The following is a 23,270-nucleotide window of genomic DNA, read 5'->3' as shown; positions in this document are numbered from 1 at the left end:
TTAACTGGAAAGAGAGAGAGTGAGAGAGAGAGAATAGAGGGGTCGTTAGGGAGGAGAGAGAGAGAGAGAGAGAGAGAGAGAGTAGAGTGGGTGTTAGGGAGGAGAAAGAAAGAGAGAGAGAGAATTTATCAGTTGTCATTCAGAGTTTTCCCAGGCAGCACCGGGTTGATCAGCTAGTACATATGTGAATATATATGTATAAATATACAAATGATACATACACACACACATATATACAGTGTGTATATATATATATATATATATATATATATATATATATATATATATATATATATATATATATACATATATATATTATATATATATCTTATACAGACACACTCCGACACTTGCGCCTTCATGTGTATGCGAGTAGGGCTGTGTTTGTCAATTAATACATGAATTAGTAACATTAATTTGCAGGTAGTAAATTCGAAGGCTTTTCTAAATAGCGATTTAATTTCACAATCCGTGTGATTCAGCGACGTGTCCATCAGACCCTCTCTCTCTCTCTATTTTGAATGATGGATGACACTTCAACTTAATGAGATGATGCGCTTCTCATTAATATTTAATACAAATTATTCGTATTAATGGATTTACCCTCGAGTTGCATTCGCGATGAGCCGTGTCATGGGCGCTGTGAGTGATTGCCTTCCTGTAAGGCACGACTGTATGTGTGCGTGTGAACTGTAAATTCTGACTTGAATTTCAATTTTTTTTTTTAAATAAGGTTTATAAATGTTAAATGAAGTCCTAATACGACATGTATATTGCAGGTAGTTAAATGTCTGTATTTTTTAGATATTTGTAAGTAAATTTGCTTAGTCACTGATTTGTCCAAACTATGAATACTTGATGAATGAGAAATACTTTACCAAATTTATTGTAATTTATTCATGTATCGTTTATTTATGAAATGATTTGGTTTCTTGTTATTTATATACAAATCCGAAAAATAAAGGAGCTTTGCATTTTGAGTTGCATTTAAATTTCTTTTAGTTGATTATATATAATGTACTGAAGAGAGTTATGATTTATTTTCAGTCTTATTTGTATACTGGATGTTATTTTTAACTTTTGTTTTATTATTTGGAGGGAAAATAAACCAACAGGCACTGAAAAAAATTATGATTTCATTTTCATTTACTTATTGGTGTGTGTGTGTTTATTTACAAATATATCTGTTTATATTTGACTTTATTAAAGAAAAATTAAGGATGAGTTTAAACTTTTATATTGTTTATATAAGGATGTGTATTATTTATCCTTAATAATGCACTATTTTTATTTCATGTATAGTGAAATATACTTGTTAGCTCATTATTTATTTAGTTGCTCCAATTTAAAGTGGGATTAAGTCATATTGGAATATTTTTGAACTTCTTTGACTCTTTTCAAGGATTTTTGTTCGCCATATTGCATTTTTTTCATATTAAAATTCTTTTCCGGATCTTGGGTATTAAATGAATTTCATTGAGTTAAGGCTAGTATGAATACTTAAATTGGTAGTTCGGGATCTAGAAACTATCATTATTTATGGATTTATAGATATGTAATGGTAACCGAAAATTTTCTTAGTTCCCATCAGAATAGGTTAGGGCTCAGCCTGTCTTCCATTCTGATGTACTAAATTATTTTTACGCTAGTGCACCCTCTCACGCTCCTAGTGTGTTTCTGTGCAGTCTCGAAATTAAAAAATAACGTAATATTTGTTTTGCAGTTTTCGGTGAATCAGCTGTTTCGTGTGTTTTTTGTGTCACAGAACGAAAACTTCTTTTTGAAGGAAAAAGGGTAGCTAATCGAGTCAATTTTTTTTTGTAAAGATCCCCTGCTGAATTCTTAAGGGACTTAGTTCTTTCAATTTTCTTGCTACAGAACGACAACTTCTTTTCAGTTTTTACTTGAAGTGCCTATTTTGGACCGTCCAGTCCCTGATCCGTAGTGAAGGATTTAACTTTTTAGTACTCTAAAATTCAAGTGTGCCTATTACTGTAAATATCAAATAAGAAAATGAAATGATTCAATGAAAAAAAAATTTTGAAATCATGACTTTTGAAAAATCTGTCATCGAAGTTTCTTCCTGAAATGATAAGTTTATCCAGGAATTATATCGAGACAAATGATGAATTCGGAGTTCTTACCTCCCCTCTCTCTCTCTCTCTCTCTCTCTCTCTCTCTCTCTCTCTCCCCCTTATGAACTCTGACAGGAAGGGTTGACCTTCGAGGGACTTAGACACTGATGGCAAAAAATCACACGTTCATTCCGAATGTAAAAACTTCAAGGACAGCCTGTATATCGCAGCTTATAGAGGAACACAAGTGTTACTGAATCACTCCCGATGAGGAGAATGATTTCAGAGGTGCATTAGCATCTTTTGAAAATCAACATTCGATCTCGCCGGAGAACGATGCTCTTTGTGCTGTTAAAACACGACCACAGAATCCAGGGAAGAGGAGGGGAGATCCTCCCATCCTCCTGCCCATCTTCCCTTCCTCCTCCTCCTCCTCCTCCTCCTCCTCCTCCTCCTCCTGGATGCAAACTGTTTTTATCTGCAGGAAATACATTTATAGATATTCGTTCCTTTTATACAATGGCCTAGAATATCACACGCATAGGTTTCGGAGTTCAGAAATCCAGTTAAATCTGCTGGGAACGAAAATGAAAAATTTGCGTATTGATTTCGAATTCGTCGGTCCCGGGGCCAAATTTATTCGGACGAAAAAAGAAAGAGCGTTTAGTCTTTATAGTTATATCCGTGGTAAATGACTGTATGCGTTAGAGGCGGAATCCCTTTCCATTGGAATTGCATTCGCCATAACACCACCGCATATCATCGTGTGTGGGTAAGAGAAGGAGGAGGAGGAGGCGGAGGAGGAGGAGGAGGAGGAGGAGGAGGAGGAGGAAGAGTCGGGTGGGATAGGGAGAGGGATGGTGATGGTGGAAGGTAGGTAAGAGGATGGGGAATGTAATGGGGAATTAGCAAGGAGTGGGGTGGGCTTGATAGGAGGAATGGTGAGGGGTTGGGGGAGGGGGGAGGAGAGAGAGAGAGAGAGAAGTACAGAGTACTGTAGAATCGCGTTGCTGATATACCCAACTACTCCATTACGTGGATGCCATCGAAACCTTTACCCAATTGCATTAATACCCAAACAATCGCTTTATCGACAGCCGTCATTGCGTTATCATCAGCAAACCTCTGTCGTAATTGCGGAGGGCGACTGAATTTGGCGTATCAGAGCGGCGACACTGATTCCCCTCACCGTTCGTCAACTCGCCATTTTAATTCAACTAATTCCAATTCGGCCAATTACACGTCGCTGCATTTGGCAGGTGGGAGGCTCAATGATGCGGACGCTGTATTGGGATAATGCACGCCAGCATCCCGGAGGACCCCCTAATTTAATAACCTCGGGTTGACTTCTCTTACTCCCTTTTTTATCATTTATTTGTGCATTTGCCTCCACTCTCTCTCTCTCTCTCTCTCTCTCTCTCTCTCTCTCTCTCTCTCTCTCTCTCTCTCTGACTGAATGCGCAACACTGCTAGCTCTGGATGACATAGAGGCTAGATAGCTTTTTTTACGGAAATGAAACTTTGTTTGATTTTCTTGTAAAATTTAACTTGTTAATCAGGAATACACTGAAATTTGCTTAGTCTCTGTCAGTCAGGTGCCAATTTCCAGCTGGAACGGTCCGAAGTAAGTAAATGAAATCTGTTAAAGTAAACTAGGTGTTTGCATATATTTTGCAGAAGATATCTAATTTGACGAAGATGAATACATGGAAGCAGAAAAAAAAAACAATATTTTCTTTAAAGGACAACGATAAATCTAGATCATTTTTTCTGAATGTGATATCGTGTAGGCCTACTAACAAAATTCTTAATTCGAGAAATACATCGAAGTCTGTGAAACAGAAATTAAGAAGTTCATTGTATTATATAAAAAACATAAAAAAAGACTTAAAAGGAGACTTACCAGCTGGTTCTGATAAGCAGTGACGGCTGTGAAGACGGTCTCGGAGAAGATAAAGGTCTTGTGGTCCTCCAGGTCCAAATCGGTCACGGGCCCCTGACCGGAATCGTGGCGTCGAACCAAGTGAATTCTCGGCTGGTAGCGATGCATCGAATTTAAGACAATCTGGCCACGGGGAAAGAAGATGTGCTCGGAATAAATATCAGGGTGTTGGAAGAGACGGAAGGCTTCTTTTATATTTCATTTCAATAGGACTGGTTGCTTTCGTTCTCACACGTCTAAAGAAATTATTTTACATCAAGAATAAAAATGGTTTCCAGTTCTGTGGGGATATTTTTGCCTCTGTTAATCGAAACGGATTCTCGGGGACGTATTTCTTGCAGCCTGTTATATAACAGGCTGCAAGAAATACGTGAAGAAAACACATTCCTAAGTTCTCATTTGATTCGTTTTCTTCTTTCTGTTCTATGTTTCTCTAAAAATGCAATTTCAGATGTATTATTTACAATAACATTTCCCAGGCCATTGCATCACCAGTGAATAGTTTAAGCTCACGACGGGACTCGTCATTTGTTAGTCTTACTGTATATTTTCACGTGAGTTAATGTTATACATATACATGGAGTGTATATACGTACGTGTCTTTATTTGCACTCTAACTCAGTGGTAGTTCACTTAAATCAAGTGTTATCTACACTCTAAATCAAATGTTTTATATAACAGTCATTGCTTTAGAGCCTTTTGGATTGTATTAATATCATATCCTTATCTCTTCTGTGTAATTTTAAGATAGTGTATAAAACACTTGATTTACAGTGCAGATAACACTTGATTTAATTGAACTATCACTGAGTTAGAGTGGAAATAAAGGCACGTACGGATATACACTCCATGTATATGTATAACATTAAATCACGTGAAAATATACAGTAAGACTAACAAATGATGAGTCCCGTCGTGAGCTTAAACTATTCAGTGGTGATGCAATGGCCTGGGAAATGTTATTGTAAATAATACATCTGAAATTGCATTTTTAAAGAAGTATAGAACAGAAAGAAGAAAACGAATCAAGCGAGAACTTAGGAATGTGTTTTTCCAAGGGCAAAGGTCACTTTATAAAGGAAGTAAATAATGATGGAAGGTCATTCTTAACAAGAATAGGAAGAGTACGCCAAATCAACTTAAAGACAGAGAAATATTTGTTGGTGGGAGGCTGGAAGATTACAAATGACTGTGTAAGACAAATAACTGCAAAGCGTTAATTAATACACTGTATAAAAATCAGGGCGAAGTATAATGGTGTAAGGATGACATCCAACACTAGCCTAAATGTGCCATAATAACACATAACTTGGCTTTGTTGTCAGAAGACACAGAATGAGGAGATATTTCATAAAAGTTCAAAAGTTGATGACAAAGAAAAGATCAAGAATACTGGATGCATTTTTGCGATGACTCGGATATGGGTTGGATGCTGAATGCTTGTTTTCATCGTAGAAGACGAGGCCCATGTTCTCTTCTGCATCAAGTATAAGTGGTATGTAGTCCCCCAGACTCCCAAATAGAAAACTTCGGGGAAGTAAGGCAGCTGAAGAAAAGAATAATGTGTGGTCACGGAGAGCAAACGCAGAGAATGATGGAAGGTGGAAGAAAAATTTTCAGCCGTATTTTAAAGAGAGGGATATTTACAAGCTCCACTTCTCTAAGCAGTAGGTGCGTTAATGTTGCAGAAGCATAAGTCCCACATATGCAATAGATATGTGAATAAAGGTTTAGCTGTGGATCAGGAAGGGCTCCTGGTCATATCACCGAACATTGGGCTTTAGAGAGTAGATTGTAGGAATTAGAAGCTAAGTGATCTTCAAGCGTGAGGGCGACTCCTGAATGTTTGACAGTTGGATAGAGCAAGAAACACCCACAAAAGCTACAGTGCTGCATGAAAAACCTTCTTGTCATTGATGAAGTCAAAACATGAGGGCGACTCCTGAATGTTTGCCAGTTGGATAGAGCAAGAGACACCCACAAAAGCTACAGTGCTGCATGAAGAACCTTGTTGCCACTGATGAAGTCAAAACATGAGAGCGATTCCTGAATGTTTGCCAGATGGATAGAGCAAGAAACACCCACAAAAGCTACAGTGCTGCATGAAGAACCTTGTTGCCATTGATGAAGTCAAAACATGAGGGCGACTCCTGAATGTTTGCCAGTTGGATAGAGCAAGAAACACCCACAAAAGCCACAGTGCTGCATGAAGAACCTTGTTGCCATTGATGAGGTCAAAACATGAGAGCGATTCCTGAATGTTTGCCAGATGGATAGAGCAAGAAACACCCACAAAAGCTACAGTGCTGCATGAAGAACCTTGTTGCCATTGATGAGGTCAAAACATGAGAGGCGACTCCTGAATGTTTGCCAGTTGGATAGAGCAAGAAACACACCGACAAAAGCTACAGTGCTGCATGAAGAACCTTGTTGCCATTGATGAAGTCAAAACATGAGGGGCGACTCCTGAATGTTTGCCAGTTGGATAGAGCAAGAGACACCCACAAAAGCCGCAGTGCTGCATGAAGAACCTTGTTGCCATTGATGAAGTCAAAACATGAGGGCGACTCCTGAGTGTTTGCCAGTTTGGATAGAGAAAAGGTATGAAGAACCTTTGTTGCCATTGCAAGAAACACCAAGAAACACAAAAGCTACAGTGCTGCATGAAGAACCTTGTTGCCATTGATGAAGTCAAAACATGAGGCGACTCCTGAAGTGTTTGCCAGTTGGATAGAGCAAGAGAGACGACACAAAGCTACAGTGCTGCATGAAGAACCTTGTTGCCATTGATGAAGTCAAAACATGAGGGCGACTCTGAATGTTTGCCAGTTGGATAGAGCAAGAAACACCGACAAAAGCTACAGTGCTGCATGAAGAACCTTGTTGCCATTGATGAAGTCAAAACATGAGGGCGACTCCTGAGTGTTTGCCAGTTGGATAGAGCAAGAGACACCGACAAAAGCTACAGTGCTGCATGAAGAACCTTGTTGCCATTGATGAAGTCAAAACATGAGGGCGACTCCTGAATGTTTGCCAGATGGATAGAGCAAGAAACACCCACAAAAGCTACAGTGCTGCATGAAGAACCTTGTTGCCATTGATGAAGTCAAAACATGAGGGCGACTCCTGAATGTTTGCCAGTTGGATAGAGCAAGAAACACCCACAAAAGCTACAGTGCTGCATGAAGAACCTTGTTGCCATTGATGAAGTCAAAACATGAGGGCGACTCCTGAGTGTTTGCCAGTTGGATAGAGCAAGAGACACCGACAAAAGCTACAGTGCTGCATGAAGAACCTTGTTGCCATTGATGAAGTCAAAACATGAGGGCGACTCCTGAGTGTTTGCCAGTTGGATAGAGCAAGAGACACCGACAAAGCTACAGTGCTGCATGAAGAACCTTGTTGCCATTGATGAAGTCAAAACATGAGGGCGACTCCTGAGTGTTTGCCAGTTGGATGAAACAGAGACACCGACAAAAGCTAGTCAGTTGCCATTGATGAAGTCAAAACATGAGGGCGACTCCTGAGTGTTTGCCAGTTGGATAGAGCAAGAGACACCCACAGAAGCTACTGTGCTGCATAAGAACCTTGTTGCCATTGATGAAGTCAAAACATTAGGGTGACTCCTGAGTGTTTGCCAGTTGGATAGAGCAAGAGACACCGACAAAAGCCACAGTGCTGCATGAAGAACCTTGTTGCCATTGATGAAGTCAAAACATGAGGGCGACTCTGAGTGTTTGCCAGTTGGATAGAGCAAGAGACACCCACAAAGCTACAGTGCTGCATGAAGAACCTTGTTGCCATTGATGAAGTCAAAACATGAGGGCGACTCCTGAGTGTTTGCCAGTTGGATAGAGCAAGAGACACCGACAAAGCTACAGTGCTGCATGAAGAACCTTGTTGCCATTGATGAAGTCAAAACATGAGGGCGACTCCTGAGTGTGTTTGCCTACAGTTGCATAGAACCTTGTTGCCAATGAGTCAAAAACATGAGGCGCACCTGAATGTTTGCCAGAAAAGCAAAAACACCCACAAAAGCTACAGTGCTGCATGAAGAACCTTGTTGCCATTGATGAAGTCAAAACATGAGGGCGACTCCTGAATGTTTGCCAGTTTGAAACACCGACAAAAGTTGGATAGAAGCAAGTCAAAACATGAGGGCGACCCTGAGTGTTTGCCAGAGCAAAGACACCCACAAAAAGCTACAGTGCTGCATGAAGAACCTTGTTGCCATTGATGAGGTCAAAACATGAGGGCGACTCCTGAGTGTTTGCCAGTTGGATAGAGCAAGAGACACCGACAAAAGCTACAGTGCTGCATGAAGAACCTTGTTGCCATTGATGAAGTCAAAACATGAGGGCGACTCCTGAGTGTTTGCCAGTTGGATAGAGCAAAGAGACACCTTGTTGCCATTGATGAGGTCAAAAAAGCTACTGAGTGTTGCCATAGAGCAAAGAGAAGAAGCTACTGTGCTTGTTGTTGCCATTGATGAAGTCAAAACATGAGGGTGACTCTGAGTGTTTGCCAGTTGGATAGAGCAAGAGACACCGACAAAAGCTACAGTGCTGCATGAAGAACCTTGTTGCCATTGATGAAGTCAAAACATGAGGGCGACTCCTGAGTGTTTGCCAGTTGGATGGAGCAAGAGACACCGACAAAAGCTACAGTGCTGCATGAAGAACCTTGTTGCCATTGATGAAGTCAAAACATGAGGGCGACTCCTGAATGTTTGCCAGATGGATAGAGCAAGAAACACCCACAAAAGCTACAGTGCTGCATGAAGAACCTTGTTGCCATTGATGAAGTCAAAACATGAGGGCGACTCCTGAATGTTTGCCAGTTGGATAGAGCAAGAAACACCGACAAAAGCTACTGTGCTGCATGAAGAACCTTGTTGCCATTGATGAAGTCAAAACATGAGGGCGACTCCTGAGTGTTTGCCAGTTGGATAGAGCAAGAGACACCCACAAAAGCTACAGTGCTGCATGAAGAACCTTGTTGCCATTGATGAGGTCAAAACATGAGGGCGACTCCTGAGTGTTTGCCAGTTGGATAGAGCAAGAGACACCGACAAAAGCTACAGTGCTGCATGAAGAACCTTGTTGCCATTGATGAAGTCAAAACATGAGGGCGACTCCTGAGTGTTTGCCAATTGGATAGAGCAAGAGACACCGACAAAAGCTACAGTGCTGCATGAAGAACCTTGTTGCCATTGATGAGGTCAAAACATGAGGGCGACTCCTGAGTGTTTGCCAGTTGGATAGAGCAAGAGACACCCACAGAAGCTACTGTGCTGCATAAGAACCTTGTTGCCATTGATGAAGTCAAAACATGAGGTGACTCAAAACTGAGTGTTTTGCAATTGGATGAAGAAACACCGAAAAAGCTTGCTGCATGAAGAACCTTGTTGCCATTGATGAAGTCAAAACATGAGGGCGACTCTGAGTGTTTGCCAGTTGGATAGAGCAAGAGACACCGACAAAAGCTACAGTGCTGCATGAAGAACCTTGTTGCCATTGATGAAGTCAAAACATGAGGGCGACTCCTGAGTGTTTGCCAATTGGATAGAGCAAGAAACACCGACAAAAGCTACTGTGCTGCATGAAGAACCTTGTTGCCATTGATGAGGTCAAAACATGAGGGCGACTCCTGAGTGTTTGCCAGTTGGATAGAGCAAGAGACACCGACAAAAGCTACAGTGCTGCATGAAGAACCTTGTTGGCATTGATGAAGTCAAAACATGAGGGCGACTCCTGAATGTTTGCCAGTTGGATGGAGCAAGAGACACCGACAAAAGCTACAGTGCTGCATGAAGAACCTTGTTGCCATTGATGAAGTCAAAACATGAGGGCGACTCCTGAGTGTTTGCCAGTTGGATAGAGCAAAGAGACACCGACATTGATGAAAAAGCTACAGTGCTGCATGAAGAACCTTGTTGCCATTGATGAAGTCAAAACATGAGGGCGACTCCTGAGTGTTTGCCAGTTGGATAGAGCAAGAGACACCGACAAAAGCCACAGTGCTGCATGAAGAACCTTGTTGCCATTGATGAAGTCAAAACATGAGGACAACTCCTGAGTGTTTGCCAGTTGGATAGAGCAAGAGACACCGACAAAAGCTACAGTGCTGCATGAAGAACCTTGTTGCCATTGATGAAGTCAAAACATGAGGGCGACTCCTGAGTGTTTGCCAGTTGGATAGAGCAAGAGACACCCACAAAAGCTACAGTGCTGCATGAAGAACCTTGTTGCCATTGATGAAGTCAAAACATGAGGGCGACTCCTGAATGTTTGCCAGTTGGATAGAGCAAGAAACACGACAAAAGCTACTGTGCTGCATGAAGAACCTTGTTGCCATTGATGAAGTCAAAACATGAGGGCGACTCTGAATGTTTGCCAGTTGGATAGAGCAAGAGACACCGACAAAAGCTACAGTGCTGCATGAAGAACCTTGTTGCCATTGATGAAGTCAAAACATGAGGGCGACTCCTGAGTGTTTGCCAGTTGGATGGACAAAAGCTACAGTTTTGCATGAAGAACCTTGTTGCCATTGATGAAGTCAAAACATGAGGGCGACTCCTGAATGTTTGCCAGTTGGATAGAGCAAGAGACACCCACAAAATCTACAGTGCTGCATAAAAGAACCTTGTTGCCATTGATGAAGTCAAAACATGAGGGCGACTCCTGAATGTTTGCCAGTTAGATTGAGCAAGAGACACCGCAAAAGCTACTGTGCTGCATGAAGAACCTTGTTGCCATTGATGAAGTCAAAACCTTCCCAGTAGGTTCTAAGCACTTCTCCCCGTTGTGTAATGGTGACCAGGTGACCACATTAAGAATGATTTTTCATCGTATAAAATATAAAGGACGTGTTGAGAGTAAAAGCTGTAGTTTATTTGGGAAGGGCAGGATATTCTGAAAGTAGACCAGACAATTCTGAGTTATGTAGAAGCATTCGTAATGGACCGTAATTGATGGGAAAGCCAGCATCAGTCTGTTCCCAATAGTCTTAAAATGGTCTTATAATTTTTTACCAAGTGCCTGAAAGGGATGTTGGTTGTTTTAGGCAACACTGTCTAATATGTTGTTACCAGCAGATCATCTGCAACCCTAACTGGAAAAGCTCCTACAAGCATGAGGACTCCATAGGAAAGCAGTCCAGTATAGAAATACAGAGAGTAAAGAAGATACCATTTAGGAGAAATAACTAATCAAAATAAGAACTTAATACAATTGAACTTTGGAATGAGACTCGTGAAAACAGAGAGCAAGAATTACCTCGGATATGACATTGATCTTATTTTCAAGAAACTTGTAGTTTTGCAGTGTAGGTTACTTATTTAAAAGACTGAGGAGTGCTGCATTAGCAGTTGTTGCGTGTGAGTCTGTCTGTGCTACTAGTAATTACAGTTCTTACCTGTCCGTGTTTGTCCATCTCGTTATTGGTAAGTTTGACTTTCTCGAAAGAGACGATCTGTTTCTTGAGTTGGTCGCCGGTGTAGGGAGAGTCCGGATGCGGATACAGCCGGTATGGCGGAGGTGGGTCTGCTTTTCCGGCCACTAGCCACGACGATCGGTGGTACGCGTATCTGTGGAAGCCGGAATATCATATATGATTAGATTAAGCTAGTCTAATGGCAGCATAATTTCTTATTCACCAACTCCATGGATTTTGAAGTACCGACTCTCTCTCTCTCTCTCTCTCTCTCTCTCTCTCTCTCTCTCTCTCTCTCTCTCTCTCTCCATGCTTTTAGCAGGTGAACGTAACTTTGGTATGGGATAGTTATTAAGAAATATTAGTCAGCAGTCATTGTAAACGCCATCCTCCATTTACTGTAAACAAGGAAGCCTTTGCAGAAAGTTTCTACGAGTTTCATAGTTTCTCCATGCACTTACAAAAAAAAAAAAAAAAACCAGTTATTTCAGTCATTTGCCTGTCATTTACCTTCTTGAATATCAGACCGTTACCACTCGTTTTTCACTCCGAAATAATTTTTTTTTTTTAAATCTCTCCAATCTCACTGCTTCCATTCTCACTACTTAACCAATCCACTCCAATGCACACGTTCAGTCTTTACAGCCACATTTGTCCTTTTGCAATTTTTCTCCCACAATTATTTCAACAGCTACTAAAATTTACCCATACATATTCAACCAACACTTTTCGCTTCCATGCTGTAGATAAGCCTCAATAAATCCTTTTAAGTATAAACATTCATGCAAATGTTAGTGAATACTTACTGAATCCAAAATGAGTTACACTCATTGGATGGTATGCAGTTGTGCACACGAATATACCATATACTGTAATACTGCTTATACTTACAGTATGTATGTATGAGAGAGAGAGAGAGAGAGAGAGAGAGAGAGAGAGAGAGAGAGAGAGAGAGAGAGAGAGGGTAGGAGGAATGTAACAGACTTAGACCATTATGCTACTTCACAAGTTCATTAACTTGAATGACGTCATCTCACCTGTATCTTTTGTTGTCCATGGGAACGATGTCCAGAAGGACGATGTATCGGTCGTCGCTCTTGAGACCCGTGAAGGAAGCTCGCACCGTCGGGAACATCCTCCTGCAGTAGGGGGGAGACAAAATCAAGTTAGAAAAGTTTGAGAGGAGGCCTGTGACTTCTTAAGAGACAGTGAAATGAAGACATTTTTTGAGAGAGAAGTCTTGTCGCTGTTGAGAAATTATTTTAGGCAATTATTTTCTGTAGAGAGAGAGAGAGAGAGAGAGAGAGAGAGAGAGAGAGAGAGAGAGAGAGAGAGAGAGAGAGAGAGAATGGTTTTGATTTAGGAGTGGCACAGAAGGGGAGTCTCATGAGAGAGAGAGAGAGAGAGAGAGAGAGAGAGAGAGAGAGAGAGAGAGAGAGAGAGAGAGAATGGTTTTGATTTAGGAGTGGCACAGAAGGGGAGTCTCATGAGAGAGAGAGAGAGAGAGAGAGAGAGAGAGAGGAGAGGCGTTTTGCTGTTGAAAAAAAAGTAGTTTTATTACTGATTGGAAGAATAATCCGTTTTTTCAATATTCTTTGTATTATTTTGAAGTGCTTAAGGAGTTCCTTTTTGTTGACAGGGGCTAGTGCTGTTTTCCAGAGAGACATGTCTTTTCCCTGATAAAGGACTATAAAAGCTCCTATTTATAGTAAGGAATGGTGCGTGTACTCAGGATTATTTAGAAATGCTGAAGCGGTCCTGTTGTAGGCAGTGCATTTCTTCAGTGATGGATGAAAAGTCATTTTTCTTTAAGGCAGTTGTGTGTGCTTGCTGCATATTTCGCATTTGTTAAAAGTGTCTATAATATTCTGTCATTGTTGTGACGTGACATATACATACATCCACATCATTTTTGTGTTTATGACAAGTGTATGTTTAGTCATTATGTGTGCGCGCGTGTGTGTATGTGAGAAGTGTCAGTGAAAATAACCTAGAAGCTTTGGGTGAAAACAAAAACGACAAACCTTAAATCAGACAGATTTATTAATGGTTTCCAAAAAGATATGATATTTTTATGTTGTCTTAATCTTGCTTTTAAAGCCGCTATTAAGCAAGTGTTTCGGTCTCGAACCCTTCGAGTTTTGAATTTTACATTGATGCTATCATCTGAGGTCAGCCGTGATTTCTGATAACGATTAATGTCGTGTTTTGCTCTTTGCTATGATTTATTAATCCACAGTAATAATTAGTGAGATTATCAACGGGTGAAATTTTTTAGAAATAATTTTCTACCACACATCGAGATCAAAGCCAAGACTTCTCAGTTGGAAGCACCCTAGTCACTCTCACCAGAGATGCCTTGGCGGAGGTATACATTCTATACTGATAATATTGATATTAAAAATAAACCGGTTAGAGGATATTTTTACTCTAGTCAGGTGTGGGGGAATATGTCACATGAAATAAGTGCATCGACAAAATTTTTTGTTGGAAATTTATATTAGAACTTGGGGAATTACAGATCTCATTACTGTGAAATTTTCAGATCATTTTAGTAGAAAAGCGGTGAGAGTTTGTGAAACCAGTTTCATTACATGTGTTTGTGGTAATTGTTACCGATGCTACAATTCCACGACATGCGTTCAATTTTCATTGGCGTTCAATTTTCTTTGGCGTTCAATTTTCATTGGTTGATCACAGCATGGTTTAGATATTCAAAAAGCGTACAAATGAAATATCTTTAGTCGTGAAACAGTTTATGAAAATAATGATGGCGATTCGAAAGGAAATGGTTGAACATGAAAATATGCAATGAAAGAGATGAAAAAAGAATAAGAAAATTTCAGAATAATGGTACCGTTATTAATTACGACGAATAGGTTTTCAGCCATGAGGGCCATCACAAGAATAATGACAGCAATTCGAAACAAAAGGAGTGAAGAATAAGAACTTCATGAAATGATAATGGCAATGAGGAAAATTATAAACCAAAAGAGCAAATTTGGTTTCTAATTGACCAAAGCATTAAGGGTAAGACCCAGTTGCTCGTCACGTTGTTCTTGGTTCTTCCGGGTAACACGTTGGTGTGTGGCATTATCTGTGTTTAGGAGCGAGACCCCTCACCCCTAATATTCAACACGCTGTGAGGGTTCCACCTCATTATGGCGGTAAATACCTCCTTTTTGAGGGAAGTATAGCCTAAACACTGGCTGATTAATCCCCCATCACACACACACGTGTATATATAAGTGTGCATAATATATATATATATATATATATATATATATATATATATATATATATATATATATATATATATATATATATATATATTTAGATATATTTAATGTTTTTTCTTTTTTTTTTTTTTTTTTTTTGAGAGAGAGAGAGAGCGAGAGCGAGAGAGGGATAACGCCCATATCGACGAAGCAAAAATTCTTCCAGTCTTCCAGAGGATATTTCCTAACTATAGCTTCAGGTTGCAAATGGATATTTTTATTTAAGAAATTGGGAAATACGGGGTGGCCTTTCTTTCTTTAATGAGAGTTCACGGCCAAAATTTTGATTTGAGCGACAGAACGAGAAAAATGTTTAAGGTCTTTCTGAAGAACTTGCTGTTGCTTCGGGTGTCCTCATTGCATTTAAATGTCGCTAGAAAAAGGAAATCACTGCTAACTGTGGATTCGTTTATGAGGAGTCAGAGAAAGGCAAATCGGCTCGGATTTTTACCTCGGCCACTAAACAGTGCAGATGAATTAGGAGACACGGAGAAAAGTAAAAGGTTCACAATGCTGATATTATATGAAACTATGCAAACAAGAGATTTTGCTGTCATCAATCCGGCTTAATCTGCAACACCAACGACAAAGTTAGACACCATTTTTTTATTAAATTTGTTGCTCAGTGAAATATTCCGTGAAGATTTTTTTATTATATACTTTTATATTACATTGGGTCTGTTTGTGTGTCTGTGCGTTGACAAAATACGTAAAAAGCTGATTAGTTTTCGGTATGGCCTCGGGTCCCGATACGGAGACAATGTATTTTTAATTTTCTGTAAAAGAAAACTATTGTGCCGGCTTTGTCTGTCCGTCCGCACTTGTTCTGTCCGCTCTCAGATCTTGAAAACTACTAAGGCTAGAGGGCTGCAAATTGGTACGTTGATCATCCACCCTCCAATCATCATACATACCAAACTGCAACCCTCTGGCCTCAGTAGTTTTTATTTCATTTAAGGTTAAAGTTAGCCATAATCGTGCTTCTGGCAACGATAAAGGACAGGCCACCACCGGGCCGTGGATAAAGTTTCATGGGCCGCGGCTCACACAACATTATACCGAGACCACCGAAAGATAGATCTGTTTTCGGTGACCTTGATTATCTGCTGTGGTGGCTGTACAGAAAACTCGATTGCGCCGAAGAAACTTCGGCGCATTTTTTAACTTTTTTTTTTTTCTTCTTTTTTTTTTACCGCTGGCTTGTGCGTTCTCTTTGGGTTAGTTGGCTGGTTTAGATCAATGTCTAGACCTTGGCTTAGATGTCTCTTAAGGGTGATGAATCTTTGAAAGAAGCAAGAGGCTTGATGTGGACAAATGGTGTCTTCTCAACAGTCTCCAGGCACCATAGATATTTACAAAGTTTCGTTGGATCCCAGTGCTGACTTTTCCTTTACGTTTTATGTAATAACCAAATATACTCACTCTTATATATGTCTGTAGCTGATATGGATTTTGTCCCATACTAGTAGGGCATTGTGACTCTAAATAGGTAACGTTCTCAAAAGTTCCATTTACGAGGAAGCAACGTCGCTTAAATGTGTTCCTGAAATAAGGGGTGATGAATTATCTTAATACAAGTAATAAAAGTAATGAGAAAGTATAAATACTGAAAAAACGGTTTACGATTCCACAGCTTGAACTAACCAGTTAATTATTTACATTTGCGGTTTCCGCTTTGCCTGACGACGGTTATCGAAATAAGGCGATAAAATGATACAGTTTTCCCTGTTTTATCTGAACGCAGAATATTTGATGTAGATTATCGATGCTAAGTAGATGACCTGAACGACAGTATTCACAGACATCTGACCATGATATGAGGACATTTATTGTATGCTTGATATGTTTATTGGTAATAGTAAAATTTTTATGGTAAAATTTTATCTGTGAAATAGGAACTTTTTGGTTTTATTGGCATATTTATCTTAATGCTTTATTCTGACATAATCTATTTTTGAAATGAAAGCATAGGCCGTAATATATTTTTATGAAGTAGGGACGTCCAATTAAGATCTATTTATTTTATGTTTTTTTTTTGTTTTTTTTTTTTCATTTTAGAGGGTAATACTTGCACGCCTTATTTGTTTCTTTACGTTTGATTTATTTTTTCATGTGTTTTCTTTCTATCAGGAGGGATGCATTCGTCAGCCTATAACGCTTTTATACAAAGATTGTACCGATTGCATTACCGGGAAATTACAATCATGATTAATATAAGAAGAAATTAAGTTTTCTTTATGTCGTCGAATTATCCCTCTCTCTCTCTCTCTCTCTCTAACCCACACCCACGTTGGGCTCTTTCCTTTAGCAGGGGTGGTTCCTGAGAAAAACGAGCCACAATTGCCACTACCTTATTCACACATCAACCACTTATTCTTAGTTGAACATCAGCAGCATCAAACGCCTAAGCAGAAGGTTTATCATAAGAGCGTTGATCCCCCCACACACACACACACACGCGCGCGCGCGCACTCTGCACCGCGCTATTCACGGCGTCCTTTGGCGCATTTTCATTCTTAATATCGAGATGTTTCCTCTCCAGTACCTCTTTCAGTCTACCTAACCAACTGTTTCCATTTCCTTTCCTCCTGTCTCTTTACACTTCGAAGTTATCAACTTTTCGTCACCCAGTCACTCCCATTCTTTCCACAAAACCAAACCATCTCAAAACATTCTGATCCATCCTTTCACGTGCGCTATTCTTGTTACCACTTGTATTTATTACTACAGTTCTCACTTGTTCCATTCTTCTTGCATTCCATATACCGTGCAAACATTCATCTCAACAGCTTTAACCCTTTTCCTTCATTCACATTCAGCATCTACATTATTGCCATACGAGACACCAGCTCTGGAATCCCTTTATTCATAACCATCTTTGTTTCCATAGCCACTCAAAGTGTGTGTGTGTGTGTGTGTGTGCGTATGTGCGTGTGTTTTATTTCACCAGTTAGTCTTTTCCCCTTAGAAGGGATGGCTGCAGAAGGGGTTAGCCTGCTTCCCCCTTTGCAAATTAGGAGTGTCTTAACCACAAAATCACAATATATACAGTGCTTGTTTTTCCTGATATACTGTGTATATATGTATAATATAAATATATATATATATATATATATATATTTGTGTGTGTGTTGTGTGTCATTGCCACCAACCCTTCATAATCTGTCCACTTGTTTTTCATCTCCAGTCCACTCATCTGTCAGTTCTCATCCAGTAGGTGTGGGTCTTCCAACTTTTGTAGTGCCCGCAGGCGCCCAGCAGACCCCATAACGTAATATTTCCCAGGGAATTGTACGAAGGGCATGTCCAATTATCTCCGTCTCCTTGTCATTTTTATCTCATCTACATCTTCCTTAATTTCCCTTATGGTTATCATTTCTAACTCTAACATGTCTAACCCCAACGTGTCATCTCACTTTCAAAGCTTTAGGCTTTCGTATGCAGTTTCGATCTATTTGATTTTAACAAATTTTATTTAGCCTGCTTATCGTTTGGTTTGCGTTTTTTAGTCTTTCACTAATGTCGAACTCAAGAGAAGCTGTGTTGGATATCTTTTTTCCTAAATATTTAAAAGATTCGACTTTAATTAACTCTATCTACATTTAATTTTATTTCATGCGTTTGTTCAAGCTTAACAATTTTTCTAGCAATTTGTTGATTAAAACAGCATCATCCATACATTGTAGTTGTCAAGTTCTCTATCGCAACTCCAGTCTAAACCCCTTCCGTTTCCGACCTCTGTTTTTCAATATGAAGTCTATGAGAGGGGGAAACAGAGAAGGTGAAACAGTATCTCCTCCAAGCACCACACTGTTTACTATGAACTCACTTGACAAGACCCCATTAACATCAGCTTTGCATCTGCTTCGTTCAAGGATAATTTCGGTTAGCTTTGCATATTCAGCGGAACGAAGCATAAGTTTAATTAACTTTAAATATTTAACGGAACGATGGATCGTTTCCGATAGCTTTGCATATTAAAAAACATACCGGAGTGACGCAAGCCTAGCCATAATATTGGTCTACGAACGCTGTCAAGTAACCTTTTCGTAATCAACAAAAGACAGCAGAAAGGGCTCTTCAAATTCCATACACTGCCGCTCATAGTTGTGACCTAACACAAATCCCTGACCTGTGCTACTCCTGCCTTGTCTAAAACCAGGTTGTTTACACTTACCTTTTAACAGTTTCTGTCTCCAGTGCAAAGACACTGTAGTTAACCCATTGCATCAGGTCACCTTTCTATTGTACCTTAGGCATGACTTCCAATCCCCATTGACCAGGCTGTGTATCCTCATTTCTTATTCTGCTCAACAGTCTAGTTTGTATAGGAAGTGTTATTTCAGTTCCAGCTGAAATCATCTCTACAGTGATTCAGTTATAACCAGGTGTTTTCCATCTGCCGGACTCAAGTACTGAATTCATTCCTTGGCAAATTCAGGTCATGGTCAGATTTTGGTATATCAGTCAAGTTATCCTCTCAAGACCTCACAAAGAAGTTCCGCCTAGCGTTGTCTTTCTTTTGCTGACGTTACTGACACGTTCCCACTTTTGGCAGATATTTTCCTATTTTTCTTTTCACTCTTGGATGTTTCATTAACCGTTATTTGGGCTATCATAACGACAGTGTCACTCCCTGAGTACTTGGCCTTGTCAGCATCATCAGCTTGTTTGGCTAAATATTCTTTCAAAACCCGTCTTGGACATCGTTTAAGCCCACTGTCTAGGTTTTAGCACTTGGCACCTTTTATTCTTGTGTTTTCATATCCTCCCCTGAAATTTTGTCTACGTACACTTTTTGCTTTTGCATATCAATATATGCAGTATATATATATATATATATATATATATATATATATATATATATATATATATATATATATATATATATATATATATATATATATATATATATATATATATATATATATATATGTATTATATATATATATATATATATATATATATTTATATATGTATATATATATATATAAAATTTTCAGTTCGCTATACCTCGGGAATAACTGACACCAAAGTGCGATTATAATTGATATGAGCTTCGTCACCGGGCGGGTTCGAACCGTTGCATGGTTTACAAGCAATGATAGACTAACTTTGAGCACAAAGCCACCAAGACAGGTATAAGTTGATACCGACCTTGCTGTACATTTGCCTGTCAAATTCTGGTTCTGTATTTAGAATATATATCAGCCCACCTCCACATTAATAGCTGATTTGTAAGTTTGTAATACTTGGCTAATTATGAATTTTTGCCATTTACACTTACACACAAGTGCCTTTTGATATATTCATAAATATTGCGCTACAAATATCGTTCAATATCCAATTTGTGATTATTAAAAGCCAGGTGTGTGTATATATATATATATATATATATATATATATATATATATATATATATATATATATATATAATATATATATATATATATATATATATATATATATGTATATATATATATATATATATATATATATATATATATATATATATATATATATATATGTGTGTATGTGTGTGTTACAATACGACTATGAAACCAGGGATTTCTGAAATGCCTGAAATTTTCAGAAATTTGTGAAATCACCAATTTACTTAAGTACATTGCTTTGATCCCCGAGGGCTAGTACTAAACATGGCAAAACAGTGTAGATGAATCATTGTTTCGCCTTGTTTTAGTACTAACCCCTCGGAATCCAACGTTACTAACTGAATTGGTGATTTCACGAATTCCCTGAAAATTTCAGGGATTTCTTGCTGCAACATATATACTGTATATATATATATATATATATATATATATATATATATATATATATATATATATATATATATATATATATATATAGTATCTATATAATAGATAAATACAGTATATATATATATTATAGATAAATATATGTATATATTATATATATAATATATTATATATATATATATATATATATATATATATATATATATATATATATATATATATATATATATATATATATATATAAATGTTACAGTAGAGAGGGAGAGAGATTGTAAATGAAATAACTGTTTATTCTTGGAAAACCTTAGAGAATTTTTTCTGTATTTTATGCATGTTGTATTCCAAGTAAGATAAACTTGATGCAAGCTAATCTTCAGGAAAGGTCCTTTGATGGGCTGAACTGCAGTTAATTAAATAGTGCATTACCTCCCGTTTCTGAGCATTGATTTTCACAGAGGATGAAATTGCTAGTCCTAGTGCCTCAGCCATCTACTGTTCATGTGCTGCCTTGTGATCACCCATCCACGTATTTGGCCAGTATCAAAGCTCCAGGTCTTGGAAGGCTTTTGTGTATTGAACTCTAACCTGTCTCAGGTCAAGTTTGACTAAATACAGTAGACTGTAGGTACAGACAGGAAAAGATTGCCAATAATATAGATTTAACGCAGCAAGCAATTTCATCACGTTTAATTTACAAAAATTGCCGAAAAAAACTATGTACAATAACCCTTCTATGTGGCAATAACGTGAGGAACAAAACACACTTCTGGGCTTATGGCCTATTATCAAAAATATGCCTGACGTTACTTTTATATGCTGCATATCTTACGCCTTTAAGCGTAACCCAAGTTTTTGCCATTAACCGGGAAATGGCGGGTCCTTAAAGCCTAAGGCCACAGGAGACGACTGCACGAAGAGAGAGAACTCGTCAGTGATCTCTTTGCATTTATCTTTCTACGGCAGTTTGTATACATTTGGGCAGATTCTGTCTTTTCGAATGAGGAAATTTGTTACCGAGTTATGTCGACTGGTCGTTATCCTTACTGTAATTATTAATGGCATGGGTGGTGCTGGTAATGTGAGCACCATTAGCATAAAGACTGTGGAACTCTGCGCGTCCCTTGTCGAAAAAATATCGTTGGATTTTCTTTTATTACATTTAGTTAAATGCATAACACTGCCGCTCCACTCGCTTGAGCCAAAAATCAAGCTCCTGACGAAGTGATCCATCACATGATTGACTTCTGGAAGAAGACGGGGGTGGGGAGCCGATGGGTGGCAGGGGCTTTCCAGAGGAATAGACGGCTGATAATCAACTGAAACTGCCTTGTCATAAAAAAGGCATTTGGGCCGCGTCGGCAAACACCATGGTTTACGCCAGCTGTGGATGGCTCGCCGGTAGTTTGCGCGTGTCTAACCACGTCGTTAGATCGGCCAATGAGGTCATAAAGCATGGTCGCTCCTGTTGGAGTAAGAGGTGAAATCGTAGTTGAGCATGTCAATGCAGGGGATGGGGAGGGTATGGTGGTAGTGCCGGGTACAGGGGAGAGAGGAGGGCTAGGTTTTGGGGTGGTCCCCAGGGTTACCGATGCTGGGTAGGGGAAGGGATAGGTGGGGAGGGTCGAAAGAGGCAGTGGAAACTGCGTGTTGAATAGGTTATTTCGCCGGCAGGAAATGAGGTGTTCCCAGTTAAAGCCAGATAACGTTTAGCCTACTGCAGTGAGGAAATGCTGTTGGTGATGGTAATGATGATGATGATGATGATCAACAAGCTCATCACGGCCGTATTTCTTGTTAACATATGCAGGTTCCTGTCAATGTAAGCTGCAGGCAGTGGAAATTTAGAGAAAATTTCCGTTGCCTGTATGACCAGACGTACAGTCCCCATTTCGAATCTGTGTCCCCCCAAAAATCACTACTTTCGAGGGACGTTCTAATGTCCCCCTTTAAGGAATTTGCCCGTCATGTGTCCCCCATTGCATATGCAGATCGTAATAAATTGCTAATTGTTCAAAGATAAGAGTTAAGATATTTTTTCTCGAAATCTCTAAGGCTCTTGCATAGCTACCCGTAGAATTTATGAATTGTGCTCCATTTTCTATAACCAAATAAAAGAAAATGAAAACAAACGCACTATTTATACACGCGTGATACGACTGGTAACCTCTCTTGCACTCGTCCATGCGTGTGTGTGGCTAAGTCCAGCTGTTACGTGTTGGTAGTCGAGTAGTAATCAAGTATCGCTCAAGAGGATGACAGCATGCCACCCAAAAGGAAGTCTGCTTTCAATAAAGATTTAGAAAATGAATATCCTTTCATATAAAAAAAAAAAAAGCAAAAAGGTGTTTAAAGTTCATGTCGTATTTTTCGGTAACAAATGGTGGAAAATATGGTACTGAGCGTCATTTAAAGACTGATAGGCATAAGCTTGGTGATGCCTCCCCCTCTTCAAGCAAGTCAGTGACCACATTCCTGCTGAAGGAAGGATTTGGAGAAAAAGAAAAGAATTTGGCAGCAGCAGAAGGAACTTGGGCTTAGCATGCAATGCAACACAGCTTTTCAGTCCGTTCTATGGATTGTACTTCCAAACTTATTAAGAAGTGTTTTGACAATTCGTTTGCTTGCGCTCGCACCAAAACTGAGGCAACTTTGAACAATGTTTTCTGCCTGACGCCTTAGAGTCCTTCAAAGAATTTGCCTCAGATAAATTGCGTGACTTTATATTTGACTGAGAAAATTAAAAGTCCCTTAAAGTTATACT

General features: G+C 39.2%; 1 protein-coding gene across 1 annotated transcript in view; it reads right to left on the bottom strand.

The window, feature by feature from the left end:
* LOC136848081 (T-box transcription factor TBX20-like) overlaps positions 1-23,270 on the bottom strand; it is a 308,981-nt gene that overhangs the window by 53,094 nt on the left and 232,617 nt on the right. Inside the window, exons 4-6 of the mRNA XM_067120263.1 lie at positions 12,489-12,590; positions 11,434-11,605; positions 3,979-4,140 (exon numbers count right to left, since the gene is read on the bottom strand). Of these exons, the coding sequence (XP_066976364.1) occupies positions 3,979-4,140; positions 11,434-11,605; positions 12,489-12,590 (436 nt within the window). The remainder of the gene's footprint in view (positions 1-3,978; positions 4,141-11,433; positions 11,606-12,488; positions 12,591-23,270) is intronic.

Source organism: Macrobrachium rosenbergii, chromosome 18 (genome assembly GCF_040412425.1).
Source record: "Macrobrachium rosenbergii isolate ZJJX-2024 chromosome 18, ASM4041242v1, whole genome shotgun sequence".
Classification (NCBI taxonomy): domain Eukaryota; kingdom Metazoa; phylum Arthropoda; class Malacostraca; order Decapoda; family Palaemonidae; genus Macrobrachium; species Macrobrachium rosenbergii.
Note: the sequence above shows the minus strand (reverse complement) of the source record. Positions and strands in the feature narration are given on the sequence as shown.